At 44.9% G+C, this 12000-nt stretch overlaps 1 protein-coding gene across 4 annotated transcripts in view; it reads left to right on the top strand.

Annotated features, from left to right (window-relative positions):
* The window catches only part of ANKFY1 (ankyrin repeat and FYVE domain containing 1), a 44411-nt gene that overhangs the window by 13364 nt on the left and 19047 nt on the right, over window positions 1–12000 (top strand). For 3 of the 4 annotated variants that reach the window (XM_031957372.1, XM_031957373.1, XM_031957374.1), the window contains 5 exons: window positions 880–1015; window positions 8862–8985; window positions 10501–10650; window positions 10941–11106; window positions 11396–11600. In XM_031957372.1, the coding sequence (XP_031813232.1) occupies window positions 880–1015; window positions 8862–8985; window positions 10501–10650; window positions 10941–11106; window positions 11396–11600 (781 nt within the window). Of the gene's footprint in view, window positions 1–879; window positions 1016–3366; window positions 3621–8861; window positions 8986–10500; window positions 10651–10940; window positions 11107–11395; window positions 11601–12000 lie in introns of those variants that run through there. The other variant, XM_031957375.1, reaches the window with a different exon arrangement.

The raw sequence follows: 12000 nt of genomic DNA on the forward strand, positions 1-12000 counted from the left end.
AAATCAGTTTTTCTCGATGGCACTTTTGCATATCACCTTCTCGGCTTCCCCACCTCAGAGAGCCCTCCCATCCAACAAGTGATCTTTTTAAGTGACTTTAAGAAGAAAACAACTGACCCTGCTGGCAGCCCACAGTCTAGTGCACGCAGTAGGCCGTTAATAAATGTGATGGCCTGGGTTCACCCCAGCGGCCTCTTCACGTCAGACTCGGTTTCTTCCATTCCACGTTCCACATCGGTTCAGCCGTTCCCCGGGCCATGGGTGCCGTGCCCCCTTTATTCCCAGCTGCCGTGGCTCTTTTGGCGAGTGTGGAGACTCTCTCCTGCGGGCCCTCCTTGGGGCACCTGCGAATTGCATACCCTGGGTGTCCGGTCACTCTCTTTGCGCCACTCCGAATGGCTCTCTGCTGGTTCTGCTGATTTGGATTCCAGGGCAGGCGGTGGGTAGAAATCCAGAGCAATCTAGAGCAGGCCCCAGAACCGTTGGTCCAGCTGACCCCCATTTGACAGGTGCCCCCTTCTTTTCAGGCTTGCTCTGAATAGGAGGCTCCATGAGCAAAGCCCATTTATCCCCAAACCTGTCCTCCCATCTGGATTCCCTCTTCCTGCCGTGCGCCCATAACCAGGATGGTGCTGAGGCTTGGCCCTTTGTGGCACCCCTAAGTGTGCTCTCTGACACACTCCCCCCTTTTATCAGCTCTCCTCCCCACATACCGGGGCCACTGAGGCAGGGATGACATGCTGCTCTCCTGCTGGAAGAGCATTTCCTGGTGGCCGGAGCCAGGTCCGGCTGGCCCAGGCACCCCTCCTGCATGCCCCTCCCCCCTCCCCCTGCCTGGCAGAAGGCTTTGGGACTGACAGGCTGCTTTTTCTTACACAGACGCTGATCCTGAGGTGACCATGGCCTTGCTCCGCTGGGTCTACACCGATGACTTGGAGCTCAAGGAAGATGATGTCTTCTTGACAGAGCTGATGAGGCTGGCCAACCGCTTCCAGCTGCAGCTCCTGCGGGAAAGGTGAGTCACCCAGACCTGGAAACAGGGCTCGCAAGACTGGGGAGCCGCGCTGGGACACAGTCGGGACCTTTGGACAGTTCTAGGCTCAGGACCGCTTTTTAAAAAGGAATTCTCCTTTTTTGAATGAGCTTGATGTGAACACCTGAGCATGTCGACAGACAAAGAACAGAAAAACCGAGCGTACGTGACATGGAATTTCTGCTCTTGAGTGCGGTTTTTACTCTGAATTGGACAGTGACAAGCTTGTCTTCATCCTCTGGCGCTTCCGTCTGCTCTTTTCTGAGCGGTTACAGTTTTTCTTTCTTCTTGCTGTCTGAAAACAAAATCTAGAACTGAAATAATATGGGAAGAAGTTGATTAAATCTAGCAAAAGGGAGAGCTGAGAAGGGATGGTCCCTTTTTCATCATCATAAGGATGGCTGGTCGTTGGTTTGATCAGAGTCCTTTTTACCAACGTTTGCCATACAGAAAATGGTAATTTTGTGAGCACCTGTTGGATGCCAGACACTGGGCCAAGCACTTGCTAAATATCGCCGAGTTACAAGATGATCCCGTGGCCATCTTGGAAGTCGGGTCTCTGTTTTCCAGTTGAAGAACTCAGTGGGGTCAGAGACTGCATTAGAACCTGGGTGTTCCTGACTGCAACTCAGCAAGCTACCCCAGTCCTCCTCCCTCCCTTTGCCTCTTCATGGCTTCTTACAGGACTGGGCTATTCTGTTAATGCCCGGGCCGGTCTTCATTCAGTCGTTTCCTGGTTGACGCCACCCCAAAATAGCTGTCTCTGGATCTTTGTGCAGACGTCTCCTTTCCCTCTTCCTTTGCTCTCTTGGGGCACGGCATAGTTGTGGCGGAAACCTCCGTGCAGGGAAGGACCTGGCAGTGAGCAGCCCTGCTTTCCAGCAGCCCTCCAACATTAGTCGCTTTTCTCGCTGGGGAACTTCACCAGTTGGTTGGACATGAGGTCACTTTAACTTGCATTTCTCAGATTGTTTCCTGTTGTTATTTAGTCATTTCAGCTGTGCCTGACTCTTTGTGACCCTGTTTGGGGTTTTCTTGGCAAAAAACTGGAGGAGTCAGCCATTACCTTCTTCACCTCATTTTACAGGCAAGGAAACCGGGGCAAAGAGGGTGAAGTGACTTCCCCAAAGTCACACAGGTAGGACGTGTCTAAGGCCAGACTGGAAGTCAGGACCAGGAACCCTAAGGAACAGTGTTGTTTCCCATCCCAAGGGAAGAGCGGCACTGGGGAACATGAAATATCATTTATAATTCCAAGGAATCAGGACCCCTTTCTAGGTAAGGAGCAGAGAATAGACCAAGAGAGCAGTGACACTATCTCTCCCTGGTTTATACTATCTTGGAAGCACTGACAACTTGCACGTCCTCAGAACTAGCTCTGAAAAGAGCAGGGCAAAAAACCCTAAAGCTTCAGACAGTTCCTGCCAAGAAATGGGCTAGAAAATGAGCAAACAACATAAAACCCTGACCACAAAAGTAACTATGTTGACAGAGAAGACCAAGATATAATGTCGGAAGATAAGAATAACAAAATAGCTTTAAAAATTGAATTCTACATAAGCCTAATAAGAATTCTTGGAGGAAATTTTTAAAATATTTTCAAAATCACATTGAGTGGTAGAAGTAAAATTGGGGAAAGAAATGAGAACAACATATGAAAATTATGAAAACACAGTTAATACTTGGTAAAAGAGGCACAAAAATGCTAAAGGAAATAATTCTTTAAAAAGCAATATTGGCCAAATGGAAAAGGAGGCACAAAAGCTCATTCAAAAAAATAATTCCTTAAAGATGAGAATGGGCATTGGAAGCTAATGACTGTCACATCAAGAAACAATAAAACAAAGTCAAATGAATCAAAAAGTAGAACAAAATGTAAAACATCTCTTGGAAAAACAACTTACCTGGAAATTAGATCAAGGAGAGAGAATTATGGGACTGCCTAAAAGCCATCATCAAGGAAAACTGCCCTAATTTCCTAGAATCAGAGGGTAGAATAGAAATTGAAAGAATCTACCAATTGATTCCTTGACAAGATTCTCAAAATGAAAACTCTCAGGATTATTATAGCTAAATTGAAGAGCTCCCACGTAAAAGAAGAGATACTTCAGGCAGCCAGAAAGCAATCATTCAAATGGAGCCTCGGTGAAGATCACACAAGATCCAGCATCCACCACATTAAAGGAGCAGAAGGATTACAGGGGTCCTCAAACTACGGCCGGGCCAGATGCGGCAGCTGAGGCAATTATCCCCCTCACCCAGGGCTATGAAGTTTCTTTATTTAAAGGCCCACAAAACAAAGTTTTTGTTTTTACTATAGTCCGACCCTCCAGCACTCTGAGGGACAGTGAGCTAGCCCCCTATTTAAAAGGTTTGATGACCCCTGGATTAGGATATGGTATTCCAAAATGCTTAAGAGTTAGAGTTACAGAGAATAACTTACCCAGCAAAACTAAATAAAATCATTCAAGGGAAAAAAATGGATATTTAATGCAATAGAGGACTTTCAAACTTTCCTAATGAAAAGACTTGAACTGAATAGAAAATTTGACTTTCCAAACACAAGGCTCAAGGGCAACATTAAAAGGTAAACTTGAAAGAGAAATCATAAGGGACTCAAAAAAGTTAAACTGTTTACTTTTCCATATTGATAGATAATAACATGTATCATCTAATAACTTTATTAGGACAGTTTAAAGGATTCTATGTAGAAAGAGATTGTAAAAGTGAATCATTTATTTTTGGATCATGTAAAAAAATGGCTACGTGGGAAAGAGGATTGCCCTGGGGGGGGAGGGGGGAGAAAGAGAAAGGGGAAATTTATCTTAAAAGAGGCATGCCAGGAAAAGTTTTTACAGTAGAGGGGGAAATAGAGTCAGGGTGGACAGTGCTTGAATATATAAATTTAATTGATAATAGAAATCTATCTGATCCAACAGGGAAGTAGGCCAGGGGATGAGAGAGAAGGAGCGGTCGTGATAAAAGGGAGGGCTGGTAAAAGAAGGCAGTGGTCAGAAATAACACAGATTTTAGAGAAGGGACAAAATAAAAAGTGAGAGAGAGGGATAAAGAGAAGAGAATAGGATGGAGGAAAATATACTATTAGTAGTCACACCTGTGAATATGAATGAGATAAACTTAGCCATAAAACAGAAAAGGAGAGCAGAATGGATATGAAACCAGAATCTAGCAATATGTTATGTGCAAGAGACACACTTGCAACAAAAAGTCACACACACAGTTAAAATAAAGAGTTGGAGTCAAATCTAATCTGTGTCAATTGAAATAAAAAAAGACAGAGGTAACAATCATGATCTCAGAAAAAAAGAAAAAAAACAAGCACTCCATAAGGAATCTACATTTTGCTAAGAAGAACTATAGATAATGAATTGTGGTATCAGTAGCCAATATGTATGCACCAAATGGCGTAGCGTCCAAATTCATAAAGGAAAAATTAAGGAGGAAACAGAGAGTAAATGTATAATAGCAGAGAACCTCAACTTTTCCCTCTTGGAGCTAATCTAACCTAACCTAAAAATCTAACCACAAAACAGATAAGGATGAAGTCAAGGAGATGAATCTCCTTGAACTCAAGGAATAGAATCTTAGGAAAGTTAGATATGCTAGAACTTTGAAGAAAATCAAACAGGAATGTGAAGAAAAAGGAGCATATACTTCTGGAGAAAATTGAATGGAAATGTGCAAAAAAAGGAGGATACCTTTTTCTTTGCTATACTTTCACAAAAATTGACCATGTAATCATTAGGTCATAAAAGCCTCATAATCAAATGCAGAAAAACAGAATTAGTAAATGCATTAGCCCACAATACAATAAAAATCAAATTTAATAAAAGATAGTACAAGCATAGATCAAAAGCTAATTGGAAACTAACTAATCTAATCCTAAATAATAAGGTCAAAAAGCAAATCATAGAAATAATCAAAATTTCATTAAAGACAATGGCAACAACGAAACATTGCAAAGTTTGTGGAAGGCAGTCAAGGCAGTAGTTAGCGAGAAATTTATATCTCTAAATGCATATAACAATAAAAGAAAGAGCGGATCAATAAATTGGGCATGCAAGAAATTAGAAAAGAGAATAAGTTTAAAATTCTCAATTAAACACCAAAATGAATACCCTAAACATCAAAGGAGAGATTAACAAACTATTGAAATCATTAATAAAACTAGGAGCTGGTTTATGAGGGAAAACCCCCCAAATAAACATTTGTTTAATTTTATTTTTTAAAAAAGAAGAAAATTAAATTGCTAGCATCCAAAAATGAAAAGACTAAATATATCATTAGTGAAGATGAATTTATTGCAATTCTTAAGAGTTATTTTGCCCAATTACATACAAGTAAAACTGACAATCTAAATGAGATGGGTGAATATTTACAAAACATCAACCGCCCAAAATAACAGAAGAGAAAATAGTATACTTAAATAACCTAAACTTAGAAAAAAAGAAACTGAACTTATTATTGATGAGCTTCCTAAGAAAAAAATCCCCAGGATCAGATGGATTCACATGTGAATCCCACCATTTAAGAAACAGTTAATCCCAGTATGAGATATTCCTGGTATAAATGTCAGTATTAAGACAACATCAGCATAATTGACCATATCTATAATAAAACCAGCAGAAATCACATGATTGTATCAATAGATGCAGAAAAAGCTTTTGACAAAATACCAGACTCATTCCTGTTAAAAAACAATAGAAAGCACTGGGATTAATGGAGCTCTCCTTAAAATGACACATCATATTTATCTAAAAGATAAAGAGCAATACTAAGTGACTTTGCATTTAGGAGGACTTTATTCACTTCAGCTTTCTTATCAGTAAAAAAAGTGGTGTACTAGAAAAAAAAAAAAAAACGAAGAGCAAGCATTATCTATAATCGGGATAAATTAGAAGCCTTCCAAATGAGATCAGAAGTGAAGAAAAAAATGTCCATTATTCCCACTATTTTTCAGTATTGTACTAGAAATGCTAGCTATTAGCAATAAGATAAGAAAAAGAAATTGAAGGAATAAGACTAGGTAACAAGGAAACAAAACTCTCAGTCGTTGCAGAAGATTTGATTTAGAGAGTCCTAGAGAATCAACTAAAAAACTAGTTGAAACAATTAACAACTTCAGCAAAGTTGCAGGATATGAAATAAACTCACACAAATCATTGGCATTTCAATATGCTACCAACAGAAGTTAACAGGAAGGGATAGAAATAGAATTCCACTGGAAAATAACTACAGATAATATAAAAAAACACTTGAGAGTCTGCCTGCCAACAGAAACCTGGGGATTATATAACTGCAGTTACAAAATCACTTGTTCACACAAGTAAAGATAGATTTAAACAGTTGGAAAAATATTTTTGCTGATGAGTAGGCCAAATCAGCATAATAAAAAATGACAATTCTACCTGTTACTTTACTTATTCAATGGCATACCAGCCAAACTACCAAAGAATTATTTTATATAATAATATAACAGAATTCATCTACAAGAATAAAAGTTCAAGAATATCAAGGAAATCAATGGGGAAAAAAGTTAGGGAAGACAGACTAACACTTCCAGATTTCAAACTAAATTTTAAAGCAGTAATCTTCAAAACAGTCTGGTACTAGTGAAGAAATGGAATGGTGGATCAGTGGAATAGATTAAGTACACAGTGCGCAGTAGGAAATGACCATTGTAACTTAGTGTCTGAGAAATCCAAAGCTTTTGGGATAAGAATTCAACATTGATTAAAAATTGCTGGGGGAAAAAACTAGATGCAGACTAGTGCCTCATACATACTCTGTGTCTAGATAAGTTGAAAATGGATATGTGATTTAGAAATTAAAAGATGAGATCTTAAGAGTAAGATCTCCTTAAAAAGGAGAACTGTATCTCTCAGATTTCTGGATATGGGAAGAATTATGACTAAATGAGATGGAGGGGATTGTGGGAAGTGAAATAGATAATTTTGATTAAATGAAATTTCAAAGCTTTTGCACAAACAAAAATAATTCAGCCCAAATTAGAAAGGAAAACCTTTGCAGCAGTTTTCTCCAATAAAAGTCATTTCCCCAACTGAGGAACTGAGCCGAATTTGTAAAAATAAGAACCTTTTTGCAGTTGACAAATGATCAAAGCATATGAAAACACAGTTTTCAGAAGAAAAATATCAAAATTATCAATAGTTACATGAAAAAAAATACCACTACTGACTAGAGAAAAGTAATGTAAAGCCATTCTGAGATACCATCCCACCTATATCAGGCTAACTTGACAGAAAAAGAAAATGACAAATACTGGAGGGCATGTGGGAAAATATGGACACTAATGCACTGCTGGTAGAGTTGTGATATAATGTAGCAATTCTGGAGAACATTTAGAACTCCGCCAAAGGATGGTAAAATTGTGCATACCCTTTGAATGACCAATACTACTACTAGGTTTGCATCCTAAAGACATTAATGAACAGGGTATACTCTCTTTGTACAAAAATATCTAGAGCAGCCCTTTGTAGCAAAGAATTGAAAATTGAGGGCTCATCAATTGGGGAATGGCTGAATAAGTTGTGGTAGATAATCGTGACGGAGTACTATTGAGCTCTAAGAAATGATGAGCAGGATAATTTCAGAAAAAACTGGGAAGACTCATAACTGATTCATAGTGAAGTGAAACAGAACTAGGAGAACATTGACCATAACAGCAGTGATTTATTTATTTATTTTTTTTTAATAGCCTTTAATTTACAGGATATATACATGGGTAACTTTACAGCATTAACAATTGCCAAACCTCTTGTTCCAATTTTTCACCTCTTACCCCCCCCACCCCCTCCCCTAAATGGCAGGATGACCAGTAGATGTTAAATATATTAAAATATAACTTAGATACACAATAAGTATACATGACCAAAACATTATTTTGCTGTACAAAAAGAATCAGACTCTGAATTATTGTACAATTAGCTTGTGAAGGAAATCAAAGATGCAGGTGTGCATAAATATAGGGACTGGGAATTCAATGTAATGGTTTTTAGTCATCTCCCAGAGTTCTTTTTCTGGGTATAGCTAGTTCAGTTCATTACTGCTCCATTAGAAATGATTTGGTTGATCTCGTTGCTGAGGATGGCCTGATCCATCAGGACTGGTCATCATCTAGTATTGTTGTTGAAGTATATAATGATCTCCTGGTCCTGCTCATTTCACTTAGCATCAGTTCGTGTAAGTCTCTCCAGGCCTTTCTGAAATCATCCTGTTGGTCATTTCTTACAGAACAGTAATATTCCATAATTTTCATATACCACAATTTATTCAGCCATTCTCCAACTGATGGACATCCATTCGGTTTCCAGTTTCTAGCCACTACAAAAAGGGCTGCCACAAACATTCGTGCACATACAGGTCCCTTTCCCTTCTTTATAATCTCTTTGGGATATAATCCCAGTAGTAACACTAACAGCAGTGATTTAAAGAAAGAAATGAAAATAACATTTTTATAAAGTGTTTTTGTGATTGTGTTTCTTGGTTTGGTCTCCCAGGAGTTTTGGACAGTCTGTAGTTACTCCGAATGGGATTTCCCTTTCTAGAGCTTCCTGCTGGGTTTTGGGGACGGCGCACAGAATCACTTCTTTTTGCCTGGGCTTGGTCCTTCCCCTCATTTTTCTCCGCTCATTCCCTTAGCAAACATCTCTAGTGTGGATCTCTCGGCTTTACGAACAGCCCGGTAGTTTATCCCCATAACACATCCGGCTGGCTCTTTGTCTTAGAGGGGAGCGAATCGCCAGAGCTCCCCACTTCATCCCTGGTCTGCTTCTTCTTTGGGTAGGTGTGAGAAAGGAGTGATGTCCTTGGTAAATGTGAGAAATTGTATCCGTTTCTATCAAACTGCAGAAGAACTGAACGCTACCACTCTGATGAACTATTGTGCGGAAATCATCGCCAGCCACTGGGTAAGTTCTGCTCCCCTTTCCTTCATAGCCCCCCAACCCCTACTTAGCCCCCTGACTTCCTTTGAGGGGCCCTCAAGAGGGCAGGCTCCTGGAGGGCAGGGACTGCCCTGGGCCTGGTGGCTTCCTAAATGTTTATTAGCTGACTGGCAGAGGGCCTTTTGGGGTGGGCACAGAGAAGGATTGTTGTCCTTAGGGGGCGGGAGGGGGGTTTGATTGGTCAGGCCGACATCTGCCTAGACATACCTATTTACATACTGTACCATTTTGTATTATACGAGATGTGTGTGTGTGCACATATGAGACTGTATAACAACACATATACACACATACAATACACACATAATATATACATATTTTGTATTTATAGTTATAAGAGACGTGTGTCTGTGCACATTCGAGACTGACGATATACACACACACACAAAATATACACACATTTGCACATTGTACCATTTTGTATTTATAGCTATATGATACACGTGCTTGTGCACACACGACTGCTTAGGGTGACACATACACACACGTAAAACCGTGTTGGAGGCCGACTTTGAAGGACATTTGATGTCCAGTGGGTCTGAGCTGAGGACTCTCGGGGTCTCTCAACTAGGGCAGTGTGTGGCCAGACCCACGGCACTGTGGGAAGATCCTTTGGCTGCTTGAGATGAGGGAGCAGGGCCTGGAAAGTTGGAGGGAAGGAGATAAGAGGGGAGGAGTCCTCCCAGATGGCGGCCACAGGGGGCGTGGAGAGGAGACAAATGGTAGCCATGGGGAGAACCGGGCGGGGCGACCCTCGACCACAGCTGGAGACCCAGAGGAAGCCTCAGAAGTGGTGATGTGCTGGGGGAAAGAAGTGCCCGGGCTCCCTGGGTTTACTTGGGGATCTCCAGTGAGTCATGGCAGAAGGCTTGAGCCACCCTCACTTAAGTAACTTGGGAACAGTTTTCCTTCCCACACGTGGGGGGAGCTTTGGCGCTCCTGCCTCCTCCTCAGTTTTCAGGTCTGTACAGTGGGAGCAGGGGCCTGACTCTCACTGGGGCTGTGACGGGGCCGGTTTTTGTGGTCTTCCTGGCTAAGAGAGAGCACAGGGTGGGGTTCACATTATTTGGGGGAGCAGTCACAGAGCATTTATTCAGTGCTTACTGTGTACCATGAGGAACTAGGGGGACAGAAAGGGGGCCTCCCTGCTCTGCGGGACCTTGGATTCTGCTGGGGAAGTCACCCCCACTGGGGGAGGAGAAGGGGAGCGAGGTGGGTTGGCTGGGTGGGATGAGACGTGGGGCTCCAGGGTGCTGAAGTGGCTGGGGGTCAGGGCTTGTTCCAGGGGGAGCAGCACCTCCTCAGTGGGGAAATTGGTGTCTCGGCTAAAAGACGCCCCACCCAGGGGGGCCGCTCGGCCTCCTTCTCCCTGTGAGTCTGGGGGAGGGGGTGCCCCGGGCTGGCGAGGTCAGCGGCCAGGGGGTGGGCAGGCTGGCCGGGATCCTTCAGCTGGTGGGCTCTCCCTCCCCCCCCCCCCAGGATGACCTGAGCAAGGAGGACTTCAGCAGCATGAGCGCCCAGCTGCTCTACCAGATGATCTGTTCCAAGACGCAGCACGCCCTGCACAAGGCCATCCGGCTGGAGCGCGAGGACGTCGTCTTCCTCTACCTCATCGAGATGGACGCGCAGGTGCTGCCCACGGGGGCTGGGGGGGGGGGGAGCAAGGTCTGAGGGGGAGGAAGGCAGTGGGGGCCGAGGTGGGGAGCAGCGGCTGAGGGGAAGGGGGGGAGTGGGGGCAGAGAAGGGGAGTGGGGGCTGAGGACCCCGGGAGTGGCAGCTGAGTGGGGTAGTGGGGGCTGCGGTGGCTGAGAGAGGCGGGGGGCAGAGGGGAGGAGGGGGGCTAAGGGCCCCGAGAGCAGTGACTGAGCCCAAGGTAAATGTCCCTCCCGATCGCTCACCGGCCTCCTTGTTTGCACCAGCTGCCTTTGAAGCTGAACGAGCTGGATCCCAACGGAGACCTCGCTTTGGATCTCGCCCTTTCCCGGAGGCTGGAGAGCATCGCCACCACCCTTGTGAGCCACAGGGCGGACGTGGACATGGTGGACAAGAGCGGCTGGAGCCTGCTGCACAAAGCCATCCAGAGAGGTGGGACTCCCCCGGCCTGTGCCCTGGGCTCCGCGGGCTGGGGTTCCCAGGCAGGCCCGAGGGAGGGGGCCCAGTGTCCTCCTCCGAACAGTGGCAGCCTAGAGCTTCTCCTGGGCTGTCTGCAGGGGGCAGCGATGGGTAGTAGATGGAGGCAAGACTTGGTCCTGTCCAGAGTGTGAGTGTGCGAGTGACCGCGTGTGAATGTGTGCAAGTGTGTGCGAGTGACCGCGTGTAAGTGCTCACATGCATGAGAGACGGGTCACATCCTCCTGCGGGGCCGCTTCAACAGGGGACAGCTTTTCAGCCACCTTCCTCATCAAGAATGGCGCCCTGGTGAACGCCGCCACCGCGGGGGCCCAGGAGACCCCACTGCACCTGGTGGCCTCGTCCAGCTGCAGGAAGGGCACGGCGGAGGCTGCCTCCGAGATGGCGCGGATCACCGAGTCCCTGCTGCAGGCTGGGGCCAATCCCAACATGCAGGACGCCAGAGGGAGGTGAGGGCGGGATTCTTGGCGGGCTCTCCCATGGGGGCCGGAGGGGAGACCTCTCTCCCTGCCCCCCTTCTCCCCCATGACGGCGGTCTCCCCTTCAGCTGTCTCCACCCCACGTAGTCCCCCAAGGATTCCCTGGGTGTTGGTGTCTCTTTGGGGTCACGGCGTGTGGAGTTGAACCCTGTTAAACTAGCCATCTAGCCCTCAGCCAGGGGTTCTTCTAGCCTGCCCTGGAGTCCAGCTTGGGGCCCTAACATGAATAGGCCTGACACACGGCATCGTCGTGGCTGGCGGGGGGGGACATTGCCCCCCAGCCTTCAGGGGTCGCTTGAGCTGTGTTCGGGGGGCTCTTGTCCCAGCTGGGGGAAGCAGGAAACTCAGAAGCATGCTGGGCCCTTCCGGA

This window comes from Sarcophilus harrisii, chromosome 3, assembly GCF_902635505.1.
Source record: "Sarcophilus harrisii chromosome 3, mSarHar1.11, whole genome shotgun sequence".
NCBI lineage: Eukaryota > Metazoa > Chordata > Mammalia > Dasyuromorphia > Dasyuridae > Sarcophilus > Sarcophilus harrisii.